Source organism: Astatotilapia calliptera, chromosome 10 (assembly GCF_964374335.1).
Source record: "Astatotilapia calliptera chromosome 10, fAstCal68.1, whole genome shotgun sequence".
Taxonomy (NCBI): domain Eukaryota; kingdom Metazoa; phylum Chordata; class Actinopteri; order Cichliformes; family Cichlidae; genus Astatotilapia; species Astatotilapia calliptera.
Window position 1 is genome coordinate 982,975 of NC_137431.1, and position 27,673 is coordinate 1,010,647.

The window sequence follows — 27,673 nt, forward strand, 5'->3', positions numbered from 1 at the left end:
ATTGGAATATAGAGTACGAAGGATAAACGTAAAGATTATCCTTCGTAAACCCCCCAAGATTGCTAAACCCCCCAAAACGTGACTATCGAGGGTTGGGACCAGCAAGCATAGGTACAATCTTACACGCCTCTCCTCTTGTTATTCCCCAAACGCCCATTCTTTTCTCTCTTTTTTCTGTCCTTTTTCTTTTTCTATTCCTCCACTTTTTTTCTCCCAATCTACCCTTCACCCCCTGTCCACTCCAGCACAGTATCTACACAGACAATAATATGAATAATAAAATAAATGAATAAAAACATTAACTAAAGAAGCTTATATTTTCACAAAAAATTTAACTCTTTATAAAAACCAAAATACATTTTGAAATCATTCAATCAATCTTTTTTAAAATGCAATTTTAAAAAGAGAAATAAAAAGATTCAAAAATCAAGATTTATTTCTGACATTTAAAATTGATTCCACTCCTCATTTTCAAAACCATTTACTCACTGCATTTACCTTTCCTGTCAGTTCATAGCGATCATATTAGCAAATGCATTATCTTTGGGATTAGCTACAGAATTAGCTGTAAACTATCAGATTACCTATGCCCATTACCATTTCCGTGTTTTGTTTTGCTTTGTTTTTGGGTCCTTGGAGAAAAAGTAATGCAGTCTGCTGCAATATAAGGAGCTCACTGATTGGTTAGCGATTCACGGAGGGGAAGACGTAGCTAACTGTTTGAATTGAACAACACTGCTGTTTACGCTGAAAACTTTGCACTGCCCTTTGTACAAGCACACACTCTAAAAAGGCATTTAGCCTTGCTATTCCCGCTTTTTCTAACATGGATATGTAAAAAACTGACTCTGAGTCATCACCTGTGGACTCAGTCTGACTATCTGTTGGAGGTAGCATGCTAGCATGGCTAGCGCTAGCATCATTGCATGTAGACCCGCTCTTTTAATCTCATGTTATCTTGTGAAAATATTACGTTCCAGCAGCTAGCTACATAGTCCACAACATCTAGGACTACTTGATAATTCACTTTGTGACTACACAAACAGATCACTTAGTTGGAAATATTGGTTGCTACTTGTGGTTTGCGTTGTGGTATTTCTTTTGGTTTGTGGCTGCTGTATCCTCTTTTTGTTGGTCACATATTACTTTTCTGTGTTCAGTGCAGCAACTTGTGATCCTCATGTAGGGGCATCCATGTTTGCTTTAACATGTCATTTAAGAGCATTTAGTTTTGCTGTAATTAAAAATATAACCTATGCTTCTTATAACTCTTGTGTCAGTCTCCACTTTTATGTTGTGGCTTTTGAGGCAGGTTGTAACATCCTGACTGCTGGGATTGCCACATTATCACGACGGCGGTCTTCAGATCCTTGCAACCACCACTGTGTCTGGATTGTTAGCCAGCAGCTGCTCATCTCTCTGAAACTAGAACTCCCTGATCGCTGTTGTGCTCATTCACTGTACTGTTGTGGGGATCCTTCATGATCTTGATTAATCTGCCTTTTCTTAGCAATTTATTTGTGCTGCCAGGTGATCATAGAGTGCCACGAGGTTCTTCAGCCACTAGGCGAGGATCACGTCATGGCTCTTCCTTTAGGAGGTTGCTGTAGTCCGCTGTCAGGTTCACATTCTGTGTATTGTGTGACGCCTCTGCTTATATATTATATATTATCTTATATATAGCACTTTTCTACAATTCTGGAGCACTCAGTGCTTTATACAACATGCCACATTCACCCATTCACAGTCAGTCACACAAGCACTTTTTTGTACGCTTTTAAATAATTCCTAACTACCATTCACACACATTCATATTGATGGATGCATCTATTTAGTGTTCTAAGGAAGGAACAGTGAGGAATTAGTGACAGGGTCATGAGAGGCCAAGTCTCACTGATTCACGTGGTGACCGAAGGCTGGTCCATCTGACCTGATCCAACAGACAAGCTACTGTAGCTCAAACTGCTAAAAAGGGTCAGGAATGGTTTGAGGACCATAACTGGTTATATAAAACAGTCTAATCAAACATCTGTTGTATTTGCTGCACAAATAAATTCGATTCATGGAGGTCCCACCTCACAACCTTCAGGACTTAAAGGATGTGTTGTTATCAGATCAGTATCCTCCAACAGGCAGCAGCAACGGCATTAAGCTATAATCCAAAGAAGCAGCATGCTGTGTTGGAGCATGCAAGTGTTCAGTCTAGGCAACAATTAGAGCACAATAAGACATGCTCACACTGCTGAAAAAACACAGACAAACTCACACATCAAAGTAATTTTCATCAGTTAATTTTTCTTTGTCATAAACTCCAAATTTCTGTATATTTTCTTTTGTTGTTTGTATTCGAATCTTTTGTGCTGGTTACGATGGTGGTAAGCTCCCATGGTTACACGTACATCATTACTAACTCAGCATCTATCGTACTATATAACTGTGCGGAAGAAAGTGTAGTTCTAGTCCGTTCTAGTCAGTCTAGCACTATAACACAGACCTTTAACCCTTCCCATGTGATCCATCTCCCACTTATGAGAACCTGAACTGCTCATTTCCTCCACATCAGCTGTCACGGTACCTGTTTGCTGGAGTCATGCTGCAGAAGAGGCGTGTTGCAGATTTTGACCTTGATTACTGCCTTCATTAGTGTTTGAAGCAGCACCCCTCCAGTCCCAGTTGCTTCTTGCTCTTACTGAAGACATTTGCAAGCACAAACTGTCTTTGCCAGAATGACAGAGCTAATCTTTTCAGGCGATGTGGCTCAGGTAGCTTTGACTTATTGCATTACAGAGCAGGAATGCTTTAACCTCCTTTGTTAGAGCTGCCACTTGTTGTATGCAACAACACTGACAGTGCAAGCTATTTGCATGACGGATTTACTGAAGAATCCACTGTACACTTTGCATGTCCTATACAAATGAACACAAAACATTTTCTTCTGAAATGCAATAATGGGTTTCATGACTGTAGTCTCGATGGCTATAGACAACTTCTACTTGGCTCCATTTTAATTTACAATGAATAAAGGAGAATGAAATTCACTAAGATTTATGTTATGAGTACAAAACTACGGATCGATACAGACAAACACGGAGTGAACAGTATTGCTGTCCCATTGATTTAAAACTGGACGTTTTACAGACATTTAGTTTCTTAAATCAGACTCTCTGATCATACTCTGTCATACTATGATCATGTCAGAGAGCCTAATTTGCACAGGAAAGATTTAATTTCCATTCAAACAAATAAACTCTCAGGTTCTTAATCATGTTCAGTTAGTACTGCTTAGCAAACTAACACTGTCATCTTCAGACAGGCCAGTCCCTGCTCTGAGACCCTAACAAAAAGCTTGGCTAACGTCGTTCCAGCCCAGTTTGTACCACTAACATATTATTACCACAGCAGTTGTTATTCTGGTGCCAAGCACTAATCTTGTTTACATTTCGAGCTTACTGTTACTGGGATTATGCAGCACCAGATTCCTCCAGCTGCTTCTTAAGGAACCAAGTGCTGTGCTGGGCTGCAGTGTTCTGCCATGCTATGACTGTTGATGAGTGTACAAGTTTGAATGCAGAACTAAATCAACTAAAATGGATGCTGCTAGCAGAGGCACAAGGCACTTGTTGTGATGTACACAAGATCCCACTAATCTACTGCAAGCCATACACTACTGCTACACTGCAAACATACAGAAACTCACCTCAGGGGTGTTTGCACTGCACTCTGCTTGCGCTCTCCCACTGGGCTCTGAGCTGCTGTGCTCCCTCTGCTGGGAACAACAAACAGGTGCATAAGCCACTCAGCTCTGATAATGACTGGTGTTGTTCTTAGAAATGCCTAGCTGAAGTATACACATGCAACAAAGAACACTGTGTATGTATATTGTGAAATAATAATATAATATGGAGGTTTTTGAAGTGTTGACTAGCTGGTAACTGCACAACAGTAACAGGATGCAGTTGTAAGAGTTATGCAAGATCTGGCAACGATAAGTAGATGAAGTGATCATACGCTGGTCAGACTGTCTCCAATTAGAAGCTCAAATAGTCTAAGCCTAAAAATAAAACCTCTTTATACCATCCTGCTTCTAACAGCAATACCTTTAACTTTTCATGTAGAATCATTTAGTTATTTTTTATTACATAATTTATGTTTATTCATTAAGTTAAGTATTATTTAGCTATGAATTGTTATTATGTAGTATTATTTATGTAATATTAAGACAAAAACAGATGATGGATCTCGCTCACAAGATACTAATTTGACAGAACACTGCATAAACTAGAGGAGGATTAGGACACCATCAGAATTCAAACCAATTAACTGAGTCAATCTATACTATACTCATTCAGCTATTATTTTAGCTAATGTGGCCGCCCTCTGTGGTTATTACTGGACATAATAACTACCAACAAATCTGCCAAAACAAAAGTAGGAAAAACAAAATGCTGCTACGAACAGAGCTGATTCAACTATGATTACAATGAGTGACATTTTTAACATAAAGTTGTTAGATGATATATTACCTGCTTTTTTGTATACAAATGTTACCAAATGAACATGCAGCTGAGAAATAAAATCAAACACATCACTGTAATGTAGAATATATGTAGAAAGTTCAGGAAGTGAAAAAACATAATTCACATAATTCTTCCATTAACATGAAAAAAAAAACATTATTATTATTATTGTTCATGATTCAGCACATATCAAACATGCAGAGCTGCATGCTGTGGTGGACTCTTATGCATAAGGGAACAGCCAGAATATTTGCATATATGTATATATATTACTATTTCGTCATTGTTTCACCTACTTCAGCAAAATAATTTGTCTAATATGGAATAAATAAATCATTTCTCATTCCTAAAATGTCCTAAGAGGAATGTGCAATGCTTTGCATCAGGACTGCACACATGATCCCATGAGTTATGGTCTTGGTTTTCTGTGAAGTATTTCAGTTTTGTTCCCTGATTTGATTTAAATAAGATTCTTTCTTGTATTTACATTTTGCTGCTTTCTCACATGTTCCTTTGCCTTTGTGTTGAAAGAGCCAGATTGGCAGATAAGATTAACTCAGCAGGTGATTTAACTCTTGCTTCTACTTAAAATTAGGCTTAGAGCAGCAGTTTTCTGTGGGAATATATTTGTCACAGTCCTGGGTTGGTGACCCAGTGTTTTTGGTTTCTGTACTTTTACTTTTGATGTTATTATGAGTATGACTGTTTGTTTTGGTTTCTGTCCTAGTATTTCTAGCTTCCTAGTTTGCCAGTACTTCCTGAGTTCTTGTTTTCAGGTTCTGTTATTTGGTTTCCCCCTCATAAGACTGGCTACGAAATGGAGCAACTGGAAGCCACCTCCTCTACGTGGATGACGACAAGCCAAGAGTGAACGAGACATCGATTCACTGATCCACACCACCAGGATATACAGCAATGACATCGGAATAATGTTCGGACTGGAGAAGTGTAGTCGGATGGTAACGAAGAGAGGGAAGGTAGTCAGAACTGAAGGGATCGAACTACCAGAAGGCAGCATTGCAGACATAGAGGTTAGCTTCAAGTACCTGGGGATCCCACGGGCAAATGGGAACCATGAAGAGGCCGCTAGAAAGGCTGCAACCACCAAGTACCTGCAGAGGGTCAGGCAAGTCCTGAGGAGTCAGCTGAACGGTAAGAACAAGATCCGGGCCATCAACACGTACGCCCTGCCCGTGATCAGGTACCCTGCTGGGATACTCAGCTGGCCAAAGGAGGAGATAGAAGCCACTGACATAAAGACAAGGAAGCTCCTGACCATGCATGGAGGGTTTCACCCCAAATCCAGCACCCTGAGGCTGTACGCTAAGCGGAAGGAAGGGGGCCGTGGACTGGTGAGTGTCAGCACCACAGTCCAGGATGAGACAACGAACATCCACAGTTACATCAGAACGGTGGCCCCAACTGACCACATGCTCAGTGAATACCTCGGCCAGCAGAAACCCAACAAAGAAGAGGAAGAGAACGAACCATCATGGCAGGACAGGCCCCTGCACGGTATGTACCACCGGCAGATAGAGGAGGTGGCTGATATCCAGAAATCCTACCAGTGGCTGGACAAAGCTGGACTGAAAGACAGCACAGAGGCACTAATCATGGCAGCACAGGAACAAGCTCTGAGCACAAGATCCATAGAGGCTGGGGTCTATCACACCAGGCAAGACCCCAGGTGCAGGCTGTGTAAAGATGCCCCAGAGACAATCCAGCACATAACAGCAGGGTGCAAGATGCTAGCAGGCAGGGAATACATGGAACGCCATAACCAAGTGGCCGGCATAGTGTACAGGAACATCTGTGCCGAGTATAACCTGGAAGTCCCGAGGTCAAAATGGGAGATGCCCCCAAGGGTGGTGGAGAATGACCGAGCTAAGATCCTGTGGGACTTCCAGATACAGACGGACAAAATGGTGGTGGCTAACCAACCGGACATAGTGGTGGTAGACAAACAGAAGAAGACGGCCGTAGTGATCGATGTAGTGAATGACAGCAACATCAGGAAGAAGGAACACGAGAACCTTGAGAAGTACCAAGGGCTCAGAGAACAGCTGGAGCAGATGTGGAGGGTGAAGGTAACAGTGGTCCCCGTGGTAATCGGAGCACTCGGTGCTATATATATGAGATAGATGAACATCTTTGGACCCCATAATTTAATTGGATAAAGCCATCTGGCATCTCGTTAGTTCTTAGTACATTTGCCTAATCCATCTGATTGTGGCTGTCACGGTTCTGGGTCCATTGGACCCAGTATTTTGAGTTTATTATGTTTTGGTGTATTTTTGCATTATGGATTGTTTTCTGATGTTCTGGTGCTTTGTTTATTATTATCATTATAGATCTGTTTCTGTTATTCTTGGTGAGGGATCAGTTCTTAGGTTTTGGGTTCTCATTGCAGTTTCTGTTCAGTGTCTAGTCTGTCTCTCAGTGTCATGTCTGCATCTGGTTTAGTAATTCTTGTTTCCTGTCTTATTGTGAAAGTCTTTGTCTTATGTTAGTGTGTGCAGCTTAGCTCCCCCGTCTCGTTAGCCCTGATCTCCCCCAGCTGTGACTCCCTTCTGTTGCCCATTCCCTCATTACTACCCTGTGTATTTAAGCCCTGTGTTTTCCATGCTCGGTGTCGCGTCGTACCCTCAGATCCTGCCTGTGTGTTCCAGTTAGTGTTTTCATGTTTGGTTTCTGTTTTGTTGGTGCCAGCAATAAAGCTGAGGTTTTCAGTTATATTTCCGTCTCAGAGTCCTGCACTTGGATCCACATCTCCACCTCCCCGCACACAGAGCCCTGACAGTGGCAGCAAAACAGGATATATAACAGTGTACTGACAGCCTCATGGAGGGATCATCAGTCTATGAGGACTAATCCTCTTTAGTTATCTCTATCATGACAGTACTAGATGACGTTAGTAAAGTGGTTCAGCAGATCGTGCTGTTACAGAGAGATTATTTTCAGTCTCTTTGGAACTATATAAACGATAACGCACGCACATGACGCTGTAGGTTGAGTTGTTACTACAAAGAACAGGCTATGACTACCTCTACAAGTTTAACTACATCTATTAGTAGTAGTAGTAGTTTTATTGTTATTAATATTATGAGTCGAATATCAAACTGGTTAGTCCCCTTTTAATTTAAACATGCAATGAGCACAGAAACATAAAGCCTTGATGCCCACAGACCAGTTCTACACTTTTTCTAAATAATACAAGAATAATATAATATAGTTCTGACAACAATCAATCAACCACATATACTCTTTTTTTATAAGGGACCAACAATGACACCTCATTTGTATAGGTAAGCATACTTGTTACTCGTGGATCATGAATGGACAAGATAAAATTTTGATATTCACAGAAACAGCATTTTATTGTTCTCTAAAACTGGCAGTGTCATGGCACTGGATCTGTGACCCAGTGTTGATGTGTTTTTGGGTTTTTTCTTATATTCTTTGATTTTGTATCATTTGTGGTTTTGGTTCTTGAATTGTGTGGGCTCATGCAATATTTATAGTTTCTATAATAAAATAAGATAAACCTTTAATAGTCCCACTCGTAGGAAATTTGTTTGGTCATGGCAGAAAGTGGACAGTACGAAGTTAAGAGCAGCAAAAATTAAGAAAAACAAAAGAATAGAAAAAGATAAAATAGAATAACATACTATAAACAAAAAGAAGACATCACTAGAAAAAAATAGAATAAAATACTATGTTGGATCAGAAAAATTGCACTTAATAATATTGCACTTATGGGAGACTAATATTGTTTCTTCCTCAGTCTCAGTGTTAAGCTCGAGTGGCTTCGTCCTCGTCTCCGTACTTGACTTGCTTTTTTTAAATTTTGATAGTCCCGTGTCCTGTGTTAGTGTATTCAATTTTGCTTCCTTCCTGTCTTATTATATCAGATTAGGTCCAGCGGTATTCCCTCCTGTTGTACATTCCCACGTGAGCTGTGCGTTTTTCTGTTAGTTCAATGTTCTCCAGTCATGTCAAGTCTCGTCAGGTCATAAGTTGCCAAGTTGGGAGATCCTTAGTTCTAATTTATCTTCGTTTGTTTCCTTAGTGTTCATGTACTTTGTTTGTAATTTGTTTTGTCAGGTATTGAAGCTGCTGCTCTAAGTTTTTGTCTCAGAGTCCTGCTTTTGGGTCCAACCTCTTCCTGCCACACAGCTCACCGTGACAGAAGAACACGACCTCGCTATGGACCCAGCGGACTAAGCCTTGCTTGAGTGCTACAAAGAAAGGATTTTGATCTCCGAGATCTTCAGCCACGCGCTCAAGGCTCCCAATGTGAGGACCATGGGAATTATGGTAAACATGGCCGATGCTCTTCTGAGGAGGAATACCCACCTCTCCCCACGCAAACCAAAGCCCGGACAGTCCTGATCCTCAAGGATAGCCAGAAGGGACCGGTCCCGTCCAACAACCGACCAATAACCTGCCTCAGTACCGCATGGATGCTCCTGTCAGGCATCATAGCGGCTGACATGAACAGGCACATGAGCGGGGCACACAAAGGGATTAGCAAAAATACAAGAGGCGCAAAACACCAGCTACTGGTAGACCGAGCAGCCAGCCGAGACTGCAAGACTAGGCTGACCAACCTGTGCACTGCATGGATTGATTACAAGAAGGCCTATGACTCAAAGTCCCACACCTGAAAGAGCCTTCGAGAGGGGCGAGAAGGGAATTATATATAGCCCTGTACCAACGCAGAGCAGCTATCTGAACGCTACTCCAACAGAGGTCGATTATCTTGTTAATAATTTCACCTCCTCACTACGTACGACTCTGGATACTGTAGCTCCGGTGAAAACTAAGGTCTCTAATCAGAAGTACCTGACTCCGTGGTATAATTCTCAAACACGTACCCGAAAGCAGATGACTCGTAAGCTGGAGAGGAAATGGCGTGTCACAAATTTAGAGGATCATCATTTAGCCTGGAGAAATAGTTTGCTGCTTTATAAGAAAGCCCTCCGCAAAGCCAGAACATCTTACTATTCATCACTGATTGAAGAAAATAAGAACAACCCCAGGTTTCTCTTCAGCTCTGTAGCCAGGCTGACAAACAGTCAGAGCTCTGTTGAGCCAACCATCCCTTTAACGTTAACTAGTAATGACTTCATGAACTTCTTCACAAATAACATTTTTATCATTAGAGGAAAAATTACCAGTAATCATCCCACAGATGTAATATTATCTACAGTTACTCTTAGTACCATTGATGTTAAGTTAGACTCTTGTATAGGAATTTCCTTTACTTATGTATTAATCACATTATTTTGTTGTATAATGCCTTGGTGCCACTGGATTTTAACAAGTCTCACACTCATACAGTAAGACAAATGGTGGGGGTGTAGCAAGGAAGTTGGGGGAAGCAGACGACTCCACAGGAAGACTCTTTTGTCTCTTTGAGGACTCTGCGAGGTAGCAAGGGAGTGTGAACCTTAAGGTGTGAAACAGCTGTGTACTGCCTTTTGTTCCTGGAGAAGGTATTTAACTGAGAGCCATGCTAGGCTCAGACTCTGCTGACCATCTGCCCCGCGGTCATGTAGGCTCTCCACAAGCTGGGTTGTCTGTGCTTTGTGTTTTTTGTTTAAAGAATGTTAGCTACCACTCACCGCTCGTCTGCAGGCTTTATTTAATGGAAAACTTCCACAACACTCTTTTTCTGCAATTGATCTTTCTGAGTTAACTTCAATAATTACTTCCTCCAAACCATCAACGTGTCTTTTAGACCCCATTCCTACAAAACTGCTCAAAGAAGTCCTGCCATTAATTAATGCTTCGATCTTAAATATGATCAACCTATCTCTAATAATCAGCTATGTACCACAGGCCTTCAAGCTGGCTGTAGTTAAACCTTTACTCAAAAAGCATCTCTAGACCCAGCAGTCTTAGCTAATTATAGGCCAATCTCCAACCTTCCTTTCATATCAAACATCCTTGAAAGAGTAGTTGTCAAACAGCTAACAGATCATCTGCAGAGGAATGGTTTATTTGAAGAGTTTCAGTCAGGTTTCAGAGCTCAGCACAGCACAGAAACAGCTGAAAAGCCTAGAAATATGGTATCTAAGCAGATTCTTACTCTGGATGGCATTACCTTGGCCTCCAGTAACGCTGTGAGGAACCTTGGAGTCATTTTTGACCAGGACATGTCCTTCAACGCACATATTAAACAAATATGTAAGACTGCTTTCTTCCATTTGTGCAACATCTCTAAAGTTAGAAATATCCTGTCTCAGAGTGACGCTGAAAAACTAGTTCATGCATTTATTACTTCCAGGCTGGACGACTGTAATTCATTATTATCAGGAAGTCCTAAAAACTCCCTGAAAAGCCTTCAGCTAATCCAAAATGCTGCAGCAAGAGTCCTGACAGGTAGAGCAGGGCGATATGGCCAAAAATATTTATCACGATATATATTTGAAAATTTGCGATAACGATATAACTGACGATATAATTGATGCGAGACAAAATACAACTCCACAACATTACTAGTGCAAAAAGACAACCTTCCATTTATTTTTACTTAAACAAGAAGCTGGTTTTTATGTACATTAAAGCTTTATAAAAATGTAACAGTGCAAATGCAAATTCCTTGCTGAAAGTTTAACCAAAAGGCATTTCCAGCAGAAATGGGCTGACATATCCTGAGCATAACCATGTATAATATCCACTGAAGTTAAAAAGAGGTGCTTTGCAACATTAAACTGCAGTGTGGAGTACGCATTTTTCGGACCATAAGGTGCACGGGATTATAAGGCACATTAAGCGAAACAAAGCAGTCAGATAAATCAAACTTTATTAAACTCATTCTTCTTGCTTCCTCCACTTCTGTACCATTGATTCATTAATGTTGAATTCTCTGGCAGCTGCTCTATTCCCATGTTGTTGCAGTATATTAATGACTAACCTCGTATTGTGGATGGATTATCTCAGTTGTTCTCCTGACTGAAGTTTGGTCCGTTTACAGCATCCTGTCATGCGATTGCATTTGTCCCTAACCACCAGGAACCCTCACGTTAACTTTTATAAGTGGAAAAGTGTTAGTGTTTGTCCTCCAGCTTCACTATGTTATGCTAACATAGCTGTGTCACTAGCGATCACGTAGCACATCATTATATACCAGCTAGCCCAACTTCAGTAACCCTACAAACATCACTGTTGTTTAGTTTCCTGTCTTCATTTATGTTGGAAGTGATAGCAGAGCTGTACGTTTGATTTTTTTCAGAAATCTCTCAGTCAGAACATGCTATATCATGCTTAGGTAACTAGCGAAACTAGCGAGCTAACTTCCGCTAGCTTCCTGCTAACTTCTAACTCCGTTAAATGTAATAACTTTTGTTTTCATGGATGCCTGGAAGTTAAACTTTATAGTTACACCTGGTAAAGCAGCAATGCTGATCGTTTTATTAAAGATGAAAGAATTTAGACAGTTTTTAACTCTAAGTGATGCTGCAGTGTTGTTTGACCTGAAGCATATGGAGTTTAGGACCCAGATTACTCCCAGATTTAAGAGCATCTTAGTCCGACAAATACGACAATAACGACGGCCGCTTGCATGTTCTGCAAAAAAATGTGCTTTGTCGTGTATCTGACGGACAAACACCAAACCAGTTCCACATCACTGAAGTTGCACCATTTTTACAAACCAATTCTGGTTCATCTGTTTCACTCAACAATCGGCCATGTGCGTATGAAAACAAAGGCACTGCGCATGCGCGTTTTACTCCCATTCTATCGCGATATTTCATTTTCCTATCGTTGCCTAACATTATACCGGTATTACCGTGAACGGTATAATGTGGCCCAGCCCTACTGACAGGGACTAGAAAGAGAGAGTAGATTTCTCCTGTTTTGGCTTCCCTTCATTGGCTTCATGTTAAATCCAGAATTCAAAATCCTGTTCCTCACACAGCCTGGTTCTGGCATCTTCCTGTTAAAAGGGAGTTTTTCCTTCCCATTATCGCCTAAGTGCTTGCTCATAAGGGGCTATATGGTTGTTGGGTTTTTCTCTGTATGTATTATTGTAGGGTCTACCTTACAATATAAAACATTATATAAATAAAATCAAATTGAATTAACATTACAGGGTGCTATATAAAATGCACAAACAACTGAAGGAGGAGCATATGAATCCTGCTTCCAGGTCCAAACTGCTCGTGGAGATATCATCTGAATTTCAGGAGCGGGACCACTCCTCCTTCACGCCCCCTCCGGCTTCAGCCTATAAAATCCCCCCTTCTCCAATACCTGCTGTTCTCCCTAGCGAGCTAACTTCCTGCTAACTTCTAACTTTGTTAAATTTAATAAATCCTGTTCTCATGGATACCTGGATGTTAAACTTAATTGTTACACCTGGTAAAGCAGCAACACTGATGATTTTATTACAGATGAAAGAATTTAGACAGTTTGTAACTCTCAGTGATGCCACAGTGTTCGTTTGACTTTGGGACCTGAAGGGGAGTTTGGACCTGGAAACGGCTAATGTCGTCAGACTTAAAGACCAGATTGTCACAGACATAGTATAAAAGATTGACATAGCTTCCACAGTTTGGCCAATCAGTGGTGTCACTCAATGAGTCATAAAAGCCTCTCCTTCACGAAAATCAAAATCACCATTTTTGAAACTTTGCAACGAGAGAAATAACTACACAAAGAACAATACGCTGGTCTCTGAGTCTGACAAAAAGCTGTACACAGACCATTGCCTTCACGTGCTCCTTTGTTATAGTGTTGTGTTGCATATAAATTACATCGCAATAACATGTAAAGACTCTGGGCCATTTTGTTATAATGACCCAATGCACACTAGGTGGTATTGAATTGTAATGGAAAATGACGTAGTCGAGTTGAGCTGAGTAGGTACTAGTGGAAAAGGGCTAATTGAAGTCTATGGGAAACAGGCCTCTGTGCTGAACCTGTAAACACTTCCCAGCTGAGTTTACAGGCTGTCTCTCATTTTAGGTCATACTAAATACAACATTACGTTCGCTGTGTAAATTTTGGTCATTTGTGTGTGAGAAAGGAGGGTGCAGGGTGTGTCCAGTTTCTCAGTCAGATGCACCCCTCCCTCATCGCGTCCAATTTCAAAACACCAAGATGCCTGCAGCAAAAACGCTTCATAATGGGTTTTCACAAACCAGTGGATGTCAAGGTAGCTATATCCATTTTCGATACTTTCAGTGGTCAAAGTAACTTATCTAGAAAGCTAAACAACACTTTTTACACCGAGTAGTCATGCCTTTACTTTATGGTGCAAATGGTGCAGGTGCTAAAAAATACCCCATGTTCTCCTCAACACATTTGCTCACACTTTGCAGGGTACTTGAATTAAGGTATAGTTCCAGTAAAGCACAACAAATATAGAATTAGCAGCTCAGATTATCACATTCAGCTGAATAGCACACTGATTGTCAAGAGTCAGATTCAGATGACTGATCACCAGAAACTACATCTCCCTACACCTGCTCATGGCTCTCTTAAAAGGGTTTTTATCCCCACACTCAGCATGCTATTGCTGTTAATGCTTCACCGCTCAGCCTTTGTCTGTTTTACTTTCCAAAAGGCTTTAGCAGGCAGACACCCTTGTCATAAAAAGGTAATTCACTATCTATAGGGCTGATACAGTGTGTCAGACACTCACCTGCTCTACTGGACAGGTAGAGTTTGGTACAGAAAGACTTTTCTCCCACTTGTCCGCCATGTGGTTGAGTTCCTCTAGCTTTTGCTTGGAGCTTTTCTGTGTGTTTAATAGAGTCACTTCATAGAACCCCTGGATATCTGTGAACATACACATGTTAAATGATGTAGGGGCTGTTGACAGTTGATTGGCTTAAGTGGATGGTAGATATGTCAAATGGTGAATGGGCTGATTCTTATACAGCACTTTTCTACTCTCCCGGAGCACTCAAAGATCTTTACACAGCCTCATTCACCCATTATTCACACCATTAATACAAACAGTTCTTTTTCTAAGTGCTTTCTATCTGACATTCACACACATGGATCCACGTGGATGGATGCATCAGAGAGCAAGTTGAGGTCAACAAACAACCTTTAGTCCGCAGCTTGGACCTTTCTGTCAGAGCTGCAGACTAAAGGTTGTTTTTGGTAGTGTTTGAGTGTTAATAAAATTATCTTTAAAACTGCAAAACCCAGGAAGAAAATGTCCACAGAAAATATGTGGTCTTATCTGACCGGGCAGGTAGCTGCACTTGTGCAAATATATCCTGGTATTTTGCATGAATGTCAGTTTGAGTAACTGCAATACTTTCACTGCATTCTGTAGCTATGAACTGAACATCTGTTAGGTTGTCTTTACAACATATAATATAAAGCATTTGCATTTTGTGACTCAAGTGAACTTTTTAATATTCGGTTAAAGTGTAAGTAAGTAAAATTGATTTATATAGCACTTTCCACAGATAGAAATCACAATGTGCTTCACAATAAAACAATAAAACCAGAAATATAAATAAAATAATATGAAACAATGAAAAGCTTGTTTGTATAGAAATGTCAGCTGCTTTTCAAAGGAGTCAGTCTAGACAGCGTAAAGACAATGGAAGAGAGTTCCACAGCCTTGGTGCCTGAAAAACCCGATCCCGATGAGTGTTTTTATTTTCAAAGTGCAGGAACATTTTTTGAATGGCCAGCCATGTTTTACTAAAGAATCAAAGCCGTGGCAAGTGATCTGGCACTATGGCCTTTTACATTTACATTTAAATGGATATTAATAAAAAGAATGCATTAGTATTCACAACCAGACACTAAATAATGTTTCTGCCCCAATCATGTAACAATGTTTCCATGCATTTCTGTATTTAGAAATAATAAATCAACTTTTTTAGCCCATTAAGAAATTAATGGACTAAAAACTTTCTAGATGTATATTTTGAAATACACTAAGAACAGTCACAGTTCAATTTTTTATCATTCAAATTAAAGCAGGCTTTTACAGAAGCAGATGAATGCAGGGAAATTTATGCAAATCCCCCAAAGCTCTTGAAATAGTGTGGTGAGTAAATGTGTAAGTCTCTATGAACCAGTTATTATTTGTCACTCAATTATTTTGAGAGAATCAAGATTCAGAAATATACTGTATGTCAACTATGCATGTGTTAGGGTTTGTTAGGGTTTTCAGACATTTAAAGAATGTGTTTTTTGTGTGTACCTCAATGTTAATTCAACAAGTTCTGAGATAAACGCTCTCCTTCATATAATCCAGTGCATTTCAAAACTATCCACTGTTACCATGGTAACAGAACATTGTAACATGTTATTCATTTAACCTCCTAAGACCCGAACTCTTCCACGGCAGCATTTTTAATTTCCTTTTGGGCTGATTGGGACCTGATAAATGTAAAAACAAAGAATTACGTGATTTATTTTTTTTTTACCTAATTTTTGTTCTAAGAAAAATGAGAGCCACATCTGAGGATATTCGTTTAAAATTTTGATAGAACAGTAGCAGTATAATGTCCTCGTAAGTGGATATCAGACCCTTGTGGAGCAACATTGAGTATTTTGGTCTAAATAACCCAAAATGTGATGTCCCCATATGTGGACGCCAGGTCCTAGTAGGTTAAAAAAGCAACCACAGCCTCAGTTTTACCAAAAGTAGCAAAAATAACTCACACATGCAGTGAAACCTCCCGGTTCTCCCCTCATGTTGCAGCACTGCTGTCTCATGAAACAGTGTTGCTGTGCTGCGAGAGGACCAGATGCCAAGCTAACAGCATGCCTAATCCTCAGACACAGAAGCTCCCTGTTCTCTTCAATACAATGACCTTACACCCCACATAGCTGATTTCTAATTCAGCTCTCATCTGAATAATGCTCATAACGCATTTAGCAGTTCTTTTCAACTCTCCCGTTAATGCTCAAACCTACATTTTTTCAAATGGCTAAGTGTAAAAATTGCATCACTAAATGACTGGCACAAGACTGTCTAAGAGTTATTTAAAATGGAAAAGATTACCATCTCTAACAGATTTCAAACAAATTTGTTGAGATTTGGGATAAATGGAAACATTACATTTTGTCAAGACGATCTATATGGTTGTGATGATGAATTGGTTCTTGTGGGGGGAGTTGGCAGACAGTACCAGAAGAAGATGCTTTAAGTGCATGTGATTATGCATAGCAGATGTTGACAGATGTTTTATATCTCTGCCTCTGCTGATTTGACTTTTTGCAAACATTACATATTACTTTGGTTTTGTCTGCAGCACTGAGTGTAAAATGCTTCCACACAGAACTTGAGTTTTTTGGCCGGTGGAGGACCAAGAGGTGCTCAGCAGCAGCTACACTCTTTTCTATTTGGTTGCCCAAATCCATGTGGGGAGTTTCAGCTAAGTTAATGAGTGACGGGAAGCTACGCTAAGGTTAACTGGCCTACGTCTTGCTGTCTGCAAAAGACAGAGTAACTTAAACGTACCATATAACTCACACAAGTGCATACAATTCGACACAACTACACAAGCATTGTTTTAACCTTTTTAACCGAGCGTTAACATTACTCTGTCAACAGCCTATTGTCTAAATGACCAAGCTAACAGAGCTCCGTAAACAGAGCGAACATGAGAGACCCGACTGCAGACGTCAATAACGCAGCGTAATGGAAAAATCTCCCGATCTTCGCAAAAGTTATAAACTGCCTCCGGAACCCAGTTAAGGTACAAAAAAAATCTATTCAACAAAAATAATGATGCAGTTCAGTCTTTTTTGGCTCAGCCGAGCCTCTCTGCAGCCAGCTGTGTCAGTCACGTCACTCACTCATCCATGCTCAAATTTTTTTTACGTGCGCTCAGAATAGTGGCACAAAAATAACGCCATACATTTGCCGTTAGTAATTTCATAATTCTAGGAATCGTCTAGTTTGCTGACACTGATCATGTTGGCACTCTGCTTGCGTTACAACAACGGTCATTTTTAAATGTTTTTTTATCGTGATGTGTCTGTTTACTGGCCCTGGTTTAAGCGGAGCTGGATTAAGGGCTTCTGTGGGCGACATGACAAAAAATACACATTTTGCATTAGAATATGATTTTTTGTTGGCATCAGAGACTGAAAGTAACAAAGTACAAATACTTCATTACTTAAGTAGAATTTTCCTGTATCTGTACTTTACCGCTGTACTTTTTTGTGCCTACTTTATACTTCTGCTTCTTACATTTTAGCACGAGTATCTGCACTTTGTACTCCCTACATTTTCAAATCAGGGTCATTACACTATACCCCCCCCCCCCCCCCCCCCCCCCCCCCCCGCTGCTTTGCAAGATTACTTTAAACTTTTGTACAGTACAAAATACTGTACTTCTTACTTCCACTTGAGTAAAAAGTTGAGTGAATACTTCTACTTTTAGTCGAGTATTTTTAAACAGTGGTATCTAAACTTTAGTAAGGATTGTGTGGACTTTTGACACCTCTGGTTGGCATTTAGTGGTCAGTTTAAAACGCATTTGTTTTTTGCTTGTTATCGAACAAATTCACTTCACTACTTTTCACCTTCAGTAACATCAATGCACATCGTTCCATTCACTGCATATTGCACTTTATTCATGTCTTTCATTCCACCTGCATCAACATTGAAAAGTTCGTCAGAAAGCGATTTATATATTTATAAATACTAATATTCTCTATTCTATGCTCTACTGCTTTTTTATTGCCCAGATTTGAGTTAGCCTTTGTTAAATTGTCTGTTATATGTCAATAGATATGTATGTTACAAAAAACAGAGTGTCTGGTAAATTATGTTTTTTTTAAAGAATTGTCTCCCCAAATCTCTTACATGCCAGAGGATGTTACAATGGGTGGTGCCTGTGTAAACTGTAACTGTATTCAATAAAAAGGCTGCATGGTAGGCTGTTTATTTGAAGGAAACAGGTGAGGAGCGTTCAGCTCCAAGATCCTGGTTCCGACCAGCCTCCCTTGCTAGCAAGTAAAATCGATCAATTGCTGTTCGTCTTGCTTCGTTAACGGGAATAAGTTTCTAAACCAGCAGGGCCTGTGGAGGCGCAGACCCAACATAAAGTTATAAATATGCACTTCTTTTCAGCACTTCTGCAGTCTCTTTGTTGACTTACAAGTTGCTTTTCACATTGTACAGTTCAGTGCATTCATCAGCTAGAAAAAAGTGTGTTTTCATTAAATATATTTTTATTTCCTATTCACCACATTTCTTGACAGCTCTAGTGATCCATACCATTTTGCCTTTATTATTGAGGATGGCTTGGATGTTTTTGTTAACACGTGCAATCTGATTGTTGGATAAACTGATTACATTCTATACAACTACTTTGAACTTACATGTGGGGGTTTTTCTCTCTTACAGACAAAATGATATGCTCATCATACATCATACGGCGTGGGGATATGGCAAGGCATTTATTGTCATGTCAGCATTCTTCAATGACAAGTCAGCCACCACTATCAGGACTACTGCAATCTCCGAGGAGCCCCGCCTCCCTCCCGCTGCACTCTCCGAGGAGCCCCGCCTCCGTCCCGCTGCACTCTCCGAGGAGCCCCGCCTCCCTCCCGCTGCACTCTCCAAGTATGCCGTTATTTTTGTGCCACTATTCTGAGCGCACGTAAAAAAAAGTTTGCAGGTGCAAGTGTTGTATTTTGAGGAGAAATTTATTTTGAGCCAAGAAAAGCTGAATTTGAGTGAACAAAATTCATTGCTGCGTGCAAAAACTGTATTTCAGTGTTTGCTATTATCCACACACACACAACAGCAGCCCCTCTCGCTCAGTTTTTGCATTTACGCTTGCTCGCAATGTGTTGCTCGCGCTGTCAACATTTCTGCCCGTGCGCGCTCAACTCTTTCTGTACACCATTATATTTGTGCCACAAAACCAGCCAATCACAGACTTGCAAAAAAATCTGATTGGCTGTTCTGGTCTCCAATCAGCTCGAAATGATGAAATGCAATATCCCAGAATCCATTTCGTCCAAAACTCAAACGAGGCAGTGGCGGAGGACCACAGAGTGGCGGAGTTTGAAATATTACTCTGTCTGGGTCACAAAATAAACTTTTAAGATATTTTCATGCGAGAATGTTTCTGTGTAAACTTCTAATATCTGCTCGATTTATCAAGACATCACATATTTGCATAAGTGCTCTAACGTTTTCGGAGATGCCTGTTAGTAGTGCCTTTTCACTGTGCAATACTTTTTGTTAATATCCAACTGTGTAATAGACTCACAATACTTGAAATGTGCCGTTCCCTTGTATTCTTATTCCTATTTATTCTATTTATCCCTTTTGTATACTCTGTATTTATATATGTGTATATAGAGTATATTTCTGCTCACATTCTGCAACTTCTGTCGGTACATGGCAGCCTCGCTTCTGTCAGTCTGCCCCAGGGCAGCTGTGGCTACAACTGTAGCTGCCTCCACCAGTGTGTGAATGTGAGAGTGAATGGGTGGATGACTGGGTGTGTAAAGCGCTTTGGGGTCCCTAGGGGGGGACTAGTAAAAGCGCTATACAAATACAGGCCATTTACCATTTACCATTACTGTGCTACTGGAAACTGAATTTCCCGGACGAACCCACCCGAGGGATAAATAAAGTTTCATCTAATCTAATGTAATCTATAGGGCAGTACAGGGCTTTGTATCGACCACTCCGCTGTGATATAATGAGCGGTCACGGTCACGTGGCTTTCCGTTGTCCCGGAGGTCCACCCATTTGTAGTAGTTGGGCAACAGAAGATGCCCGGGACAGTTCAGCCATAACTTTAAACTTCTTCTGCTCATACATGCCTGGGTACGATCTTGTAACCCTAAAGTGGACGCGCAACGAGATATCATAGCGTGGCTCGTTCATCATAGTTTAAACCCCTTGTTTTGCACAAAGGAATACAGCCTCCCGTCTGCAGCTAAACACCCCAATAGCTGTAATAGCTTTAGCCCGGTCGGATTGGGCAGCAAAGGGCTGCTTAAATACCGCAAACTCCTCCACTTGGACCGCTAGCGCTGGCCATAACCATCGCTTGACAGACCCACCACGCCACCATACACATACTTTTTTTTCTTTTTCGAATCTTCGGATCACATGCGTGCCGAACCGTGGAGTGGGATCGGTTCAGATTTCGGATCAACCGTGATCCGTTGCACCACTAGTAATGCGTAAATAGTTATATCAAAATAAGACACACAACTACAACACAGGAAAAGACCCAGGGAAACCGACTTAACAATAAAAACCCTGAAAACCATACATTTCACACCCGAGCCTCAACTCTTGCAGCCCGGTACCAAAAAACTCATGGTACCGGTCCGTGGCCCGGGGGTTGGGAACCGCTGCTGTACAGGAGACACGGCACGAGATTGATTGACAATGGTCTACAGCAATCAGAACGCAGAACACAATGCGCTGTAAAAAAGAAATCCGCGAAACAGCGAGTTCGCGAAAGGTGAACCGTGTTATAGCAAGGGACCACTGTACAATAATTTCCAGTAGCACTGCTGATATATGAAATGGTGAGTTTTGAGGTTGTCTTCAAACAAGTGCATTGTACCAGAAAAAGGTGTTTGAAGGATTAAAAATGTAAAAAGTAATAGATATTTTATATTTATGAAAAAACCTATATGCAGAAAAAGTAGCAAAAGAACATCAAACATGGACACTGTGTATAGTGACCCCCTATGAGCAAGCACTTTGGCACCAGTGGGAAGGAAAAACTCCCTTTTAACAGGAAGAAACCTCCGGCAGAACCAGGCTCAGGGAGGGGCGGGGCCATCTGCTGCGACCGGTTGGGGTGAGAGAAGGAAGACATGATAAAGACATGCTGTGGAAGAGAGACAGAGGTTAATAACAGATATGATTCAATGCAGAGAGGTCTGTTAATACATAGTGAGTGAGAAAGGAGACTGGAAAGGAAAAACTCAATGCATCATGGGAATCCCCCGGCAGCCTATGTCTATTGCAGCATAACTAAGGGAGGATTCAGGGTCACCTGGTCCAGCCCTAACTATATGCTTTAGCAAAAAGGAAAGTTTGAAGCCTAATCTTAAAAGTAGAGATAGTGTCTGTCTCCCGAATCCAAACTGGAAGCTGGTTCCACAGAAGAGGGGCCTGAAAACTGAAGGCTCTGCCTCCCATTCTACTTTTAAATACTCTAGGAACAACAAGTAGGCCTTCAGAGCGAGAGCAAAGTGCTCTAATAGGGTGATATGGTACTACAAGGTCATTAAGATAAGATGGGGCCTGATTATTTAGGACCTTGTATGTGAGGAGCAGGATTTTGAATTCAATTCTGGATTTAACAGGAAGCCAAAACAGGCGAAATATGCTCTCTCTTTCTAGTCCCTGTCAGGACTCTTGCTGCAGCATTTTGGATTAGCTGAAGGCTTTTCAGTGAGTTTTTTGGACATCCTGATAATAATGAATTACAGTCGTCCAGCCTGGAAGTAATAAATGCATGAACTAGTTTTTCAGCGTCACTCTGAGACAGGATATTTCTAATTTTAGAGATGTTGCGCAAATGGAAGAACGCAGTCTTACATATTTGTTTAATATGTGCATTGAAGGACATGTCCTGGTCAAAAATAACTCCAAGGTTCCTCACAGCGCTACTGGAGGCCAAGGTAATGCCATCCAGAGTAAGAATCTGGTTAGATACCATATTTCTAGGCTTTTCAGGGCCGAGTACAATAACCTCAGTTTGATCTGAATTAAGAAGCAGAAAGTTAGCGGCCATCCAGGTCTTTATGTCTTTAAGACATTCCTGCAGTTTAACTAATTGGTGTGTGTCATCTGGCTTCATGGACAGATAGAGCTGGGTGTCATCTGCATAGCAGTGTAAATGTATGCTATGTCTTCTAATGATACTGCCTAAGGGAAGCATGTATAATGTAAACAGAATTGGTCCTAGCACTGAACCCTGTGGAACTCCATAATTAACCTCAGTGTGTGAAGAGGACTCTCCATTTACATGCACAAACTGGAGTCTATTAGATAGATATGATACAAACCACTGCAGTGCAGTACCTGTAATACCTACAGCATGTTCTAATCGCTCTAATAGGATATTATGGCCAACAGTATCGAACGCTGCACTGAGGTCTAGCAGGACAAGCACAGAGATGAGTCCACTGTCAGAGGCCATAAGAAGATCATTTGTAACCTTCACTAAAGCTGTTTCTGTGCTGTGATGAGCTCTGAAACCTGACTGAAACTCTTCAAATAAGCCATTCCTCTGCAGATGATCTGTTAGCTGTTTGACAACTACTCTTTCAAGGATTTTTGATATGAAAGGAAGGTTGGAGATTGGCCTATAATTAGCTAAGACTACTGGGTCTAGAGATGGCTTTTTGAGTAAAGGTTTAACTACAGCTAGCTTGAAGGCCTGTGGTACATAGCCAATCATTAGAGATAGGTTGATCATGGGGCGACCGTGGCTCAGGGGGTTGGGAATCGCATCTGTAACCGGAAGGTCGCCGGTTCGATCCCTGGGCTCTCTGTCCTGGTCGTTGTGTCACTTTACCCTACTTGCCTACTGGTGTTGGCCAGAGGGGCTGATGGCGCGATATGGCAGCCTCGCTTCTGTCAGTCTGCCTCAGGGCAGCTGTGGCTAGAACTGTAGCTTGCCTCCACCAGTGTGTGAATGTGCGAGTGAATGAATAGTGGTATTGTAAAGCGCTTTGGGTGCCTAGAAAAGCGCTATATAAATCCAATCCATTATTATCATATTGAAGAATTAATTAATGGCAGGACTTCTTTGAGCAGTTTTGTAGGAATGGGGTCTAAAAGACAGGTTGATGGTTTGGAGGAAGTAATTATTGAAGTTAACTCAGAAAGATCAATTGGAGAAAAAGAGTCTAACTTAACATCAATGGTACTAAGAGTAGCTGTAGATAATATTACATCTGTGGGATGATTACTGGTAATTTTTTCTCTAATGATAAAAAGTTTATTTGTGAAGAAGTTCATGAAGTCATTACTAGTTAACGTTAAAGGGATTGTTGGCTCAAAAGAGCTCTGACTTTTTGTCAGCCTGGCTACAGTGTTGAAGAGAAACCTGGGGTTGTTCTTATTTTCTTCAATCAGTGATGAATAGTAAGATGTTCTGGCTTTGTGGAGGGCTTTCTTATAAAGCAGCAAACTATTTCTCCAGGCTAAATGATGATCCTCTAGATTTGTGACACGCCATTTCCTCTCCAGATTACGAGTCATCTGCTTTAGGGTATGTGTTTGAGAATTATACCACGGAGTCAGGTACTTCTGATTAGAGACCTTAGTTTTCACAGGAGCTACAGTATCCAGAGTCGTACGTAGTGAGGAGGTGAAATTATTAACAAGATAATCGACCTCTGTTGGGGTAGCGTTCAGATAGCTGCTCTGCTCTATGTTGGTACAGGGCATTGAAGATGATAACAGTGGGTGGATTATATTCTTAAACCTAGTTACAGCGCTTTCAGAAAGACATCTACTTTGATAAAGTCTACTCTCCACCGCTGTGTAATCGATTATTGTAAATGTAAATGTTATCAGGAAATGATCAGACAGAAGAGGGTTTTCAGGAAACACTGTTAAATGTTCAGTTTCTATGCCATATGTTAAAACAAGATCTAGAGTGTGATTAAAGTGGTGGGTGGGTTCTTTTACATTTTGAGAGAAGCCAATTGAGTCTAATAACAGATTAAATGCCATGTTCAGGCTGTCATTTTTAGCATCTACATGGATGTTAAAATCACCCACAATAATTATTTTATCTGAGCTCAGAACTAAATTAGATATAAAGTCTGAGAAATCAGACAGAAACTCTGTGTAAGGCCCAGGTGGACGATAGATGATAACAAGTAAGACTGGTTTCTGAGTTTCACAGCTGGGGTGGACGAGGCTAAGCATCAGGCTTTCAAATGAATTAAAAGTCTGTCTGGGTCTTTGGTTGATTAATAGGCTGGTGTGAAAAATTGCTGCCACACCTCCCCCTCGGCCTGTGCTTTGAGGTTTCTGGTAGTTAGAATGACTCGGGGGTGTTGATTAATTTAAACTAACATAATCATCCTGCTGCAACCAGGTTTCTGTAAGGCAGAGTAAATCAATTTGTTGATCAATTATTAAGTCATGTACTAACAGAGACTTGGAGGAGAGAGACTTGATATTTAATAATCCACATTTCACTGTTTTACTCTTTGGTTCAGATGTGGATGCTGTATTGTTCTTTCTTTGTAATTGTTTATGTTTAAGTTGTTTGTTGCTGGTTTTTAGTTTGTTTTAGAAGATTAGATTGTTTTAGTTTGTTTTAGTTTGTTTTGGGTAGCAGGAGGAGAGAAGCTACAGAGAGGTGTGTAAGACTGCAACTCTGCTTCCTGGTCCCAACTCTGGATAGTCATACTTTGGGGGTGCTGCGAGATCGATCAACTTTAGACCAGACAACAAACTACGGAGGCTCCGGAAAAGTGCAATCAAACGATGAGTTTTATTATCACAGGAGAACAACCAACCGTCAGCATACGGATTGTTTTGCTCTGACAAGAATACATTGGGTTCTGGTTTTATAGGATAAAATATCACACCTACGTCAATACAGTTCAAAAATACATGGTGACAGACGGGCAAAAGTTCAACTCGTGCAGACAAGGGTACATCACGTACACTTCTAATAACCATACACTGACATATTACTTCTCTTTTCTACATTACTTGCCTTTTAAGGTAATAACTTCAGGTCTTAGCATCTCTGAGACCTAATAATGGACCCTCGTCATTAATCACTAAGTAGAGTACTTTGCAGCCAGTCTCAAACTGAAGCAGAAGACGCTTAGGCCTTCGCTCAGACCTGCTACTAGATTAATATGTGTATCGTAAGCGTGCATGCAATTAACCTGCTATGTTCTCATCTCCCCTCAGCATGTATCATCTGGACACTCTCACCAGTGAAGCTTAAAACCTTCTAGAATGGAATATCAACTCTAACCAAGCACATTTATGCATTGTGTATAAAATGAACTCAACCTATAAAAATAGAAAGGTCAATGTGATGACAGACATATTCAATGCAATTTTATAAACCCTGTAAGAAATATTACTGATAAATGATACTGTGAAACATGTTATTAATACATTCTTCATAAGGCAAATTATATGGTAGCAATAAAAGAATCTCTGAATCCCAACAGGGGGTTTAATAAATTTGTCCATATTTCTAGAAATGAGAGCTGCTCCATCCAAAGTGGGATAGATGCCGTCTCTCCTAACAAGACCAGGTTTCCTCCAGAAGGTTTCCCAATTATCTATGAAGCCCACATCGTTTCTGGGACACCACTCAGACAGCCAGCAATTTAAGGAGAACATGCAGCTAAACATGTCGCTCCTGGTCTGATTGGGGAGGGGACCAGAGAAAACTACAGAGTCCGACATTGTTTTGGCAAAGTTGCACACCGATTCAATATTGATTTTAGTGACCTCCGATTGGCGTAACCGGGTGTCATTACTGCCAACGTGAATTATGATCTTACTGAATTTACATTTACCCTTAGCCAGCAGTTTTAAATTTCCTTCAATGTCGCCTGCTCTGGCCCCTGGAAGACAATTGACTATGGTTGCCGGTGTCTCTAGCTTCACATGTCTGAGAACAGAATCACCAATTACTAGAGTTTGACCCCCGGCGGGTGTGTCGCCGAGTGGGGAAAAACGGTTAGACACATGAACGGGTTGGTGGTGTACCTGGGGCTTCTGTTTAGGACTATGCTGCCTCCTCACCGTCACCCAGCCGCCCTCTTTCCCCAGCTGCTTGGGGTCTGCCGGGGAACAGCTAGCGGGGCCTACGCTATCTTCGGCTGCACCAGCTACAGGGGCCTGGCTAGCTACAGGTGAATGAAGGGTGCGAAGCCGAGTCTCCAATTCAGTAATCCTGGCCTCCAGAGCTGCAAATATGCTACATTTGTTACAGATATAATTACTGCTAAAGGAGGCCGAGGAGTAACTAAACATCTGACACAATGAGCAAGAAAGTGCAGGAGGGACAGGTGAAGTAGCCATGGTGCTAACGAGTCGGCTACGAGCTAAGCTAAGCTAGCGAAACAGTACAGAGACAGTGAGTGAATACTTTGGCTATAAATTAGGTAGTGAGTACACAGAAAGTGTGCTTCGGATGAAGCACGTGAAGATTATACTATGAAAAAGAATGTATTTAAAAGTTGTTAATTTAAATTGCTAAGCAAATAAGCTACTCAGAAACACCACTGTGTTTGAGCAGGAACAGGAAGTGATACTCTACCACAGAGCGAGCGAACACCAAGTGACAGCGCCACAGCTTGGCTTGCCATCACCAGTGTGTGTGAATGGGTGGATGCTTGAATGTAGTGTAAAGCCCTTTGGGGTCCATAGGGACGAAGTAAAGTGCTATACAAATACAGGCAATTTAACTCCAACTTCAAATAGCAATTTTTAGGTATCCTGATCTATATAGTCAAATATTGCATAAAAGCAACATAACCCATTTCTATCACTGTAGATTGATTCACAATTTATGTAGCAATTATCTGACCCTGTTAGTAACTGCAATAAATAGAATAAATATAGCAGTTTTTTTGACCAATCCAAACTGCAAAGTGATGTCGGAGTAACTTCTTTTATAAGTCATTTTTGAACCCCCAACGCCGGGGCCGTGCTCTTCTGGACAGAGATCTCAGGGGCGTCTGTCCCTACGGGCTTCTTTCTCTGCTTGTACCCCACTACTATGTCTTGTTGGTCAGTCAATACCACTTTAACTTGGTCATTCTCAATCACCTTTAGAACCATATCCCATTGTGACCTTTGTACTTCCAGGCCATACTCAGTACAGATCTTCCTGTATGCTGTGCCCTGGCTGCTAGCATCTTCCACCCTGAAGTTATGTGCTTGATTGTCTCAGAGGGATTATGATTAGTGCATCTGTGCTGTCTTCCAGTCCAGATTTGTGCAGCTGCTGGTAGTATGTCTCAATATCAGCAACTTCTTCTGTCTGATGCCAGTACATGCCATGCAGGGGCCTGACCTTTCATGATGGTTCTTCTTGCTTCTTCTTCTTTCTTGGCTATCTGCTGCCTGGATCAATCACTAAGCACATGATCATCTGTGGCCACCTTCCTGATGTATTAATGGATCTTTGTTCTATGGTTCTTATACTCACTAGTTCTCAGCCTCC

The 27,673-nt window shown here is 41.0% G+C and overlaps 1 protein-coding gene across 12 annotated transcripts in view; it reads right to left on the reverse strand.

Annotated features, from left to right (window-relative positions):
• Positions 1-27,673, reverse strand: part of LOC113030572 (disks large homolog 2-like) — a 176,826-nt gene that overhangs the window by 120,877 nt on the left and 28,276 nt on the right. For 8 of the 12 annotated variants that reach the window (XM_026182134.2, XM_080307411.1, XM_026182136.2 and 5 more), the window contains 2 exons: positions 14,173-14,309; positions 3,698-3,766 (listed from right to left, as the gene is read on the reverse strand). In XM_026182134.2, the coding sequence (XP_026037919.1) occupies positions 3,698-3,766; positions 14,173-14,309 (206 nt within the window). Of the gene's footprint in view, positions 1-2,575; positions 2,705-3,697; positions 3,767-14,172; positions 14,310-16,166; positions 16,224-27,673 lie in introns of those variants that run through there. The other 4 variants (XM_026182135.2, XM_026182129.2, XM_026182132.2 and 1 more) reach the window with 4 other exon arrangements.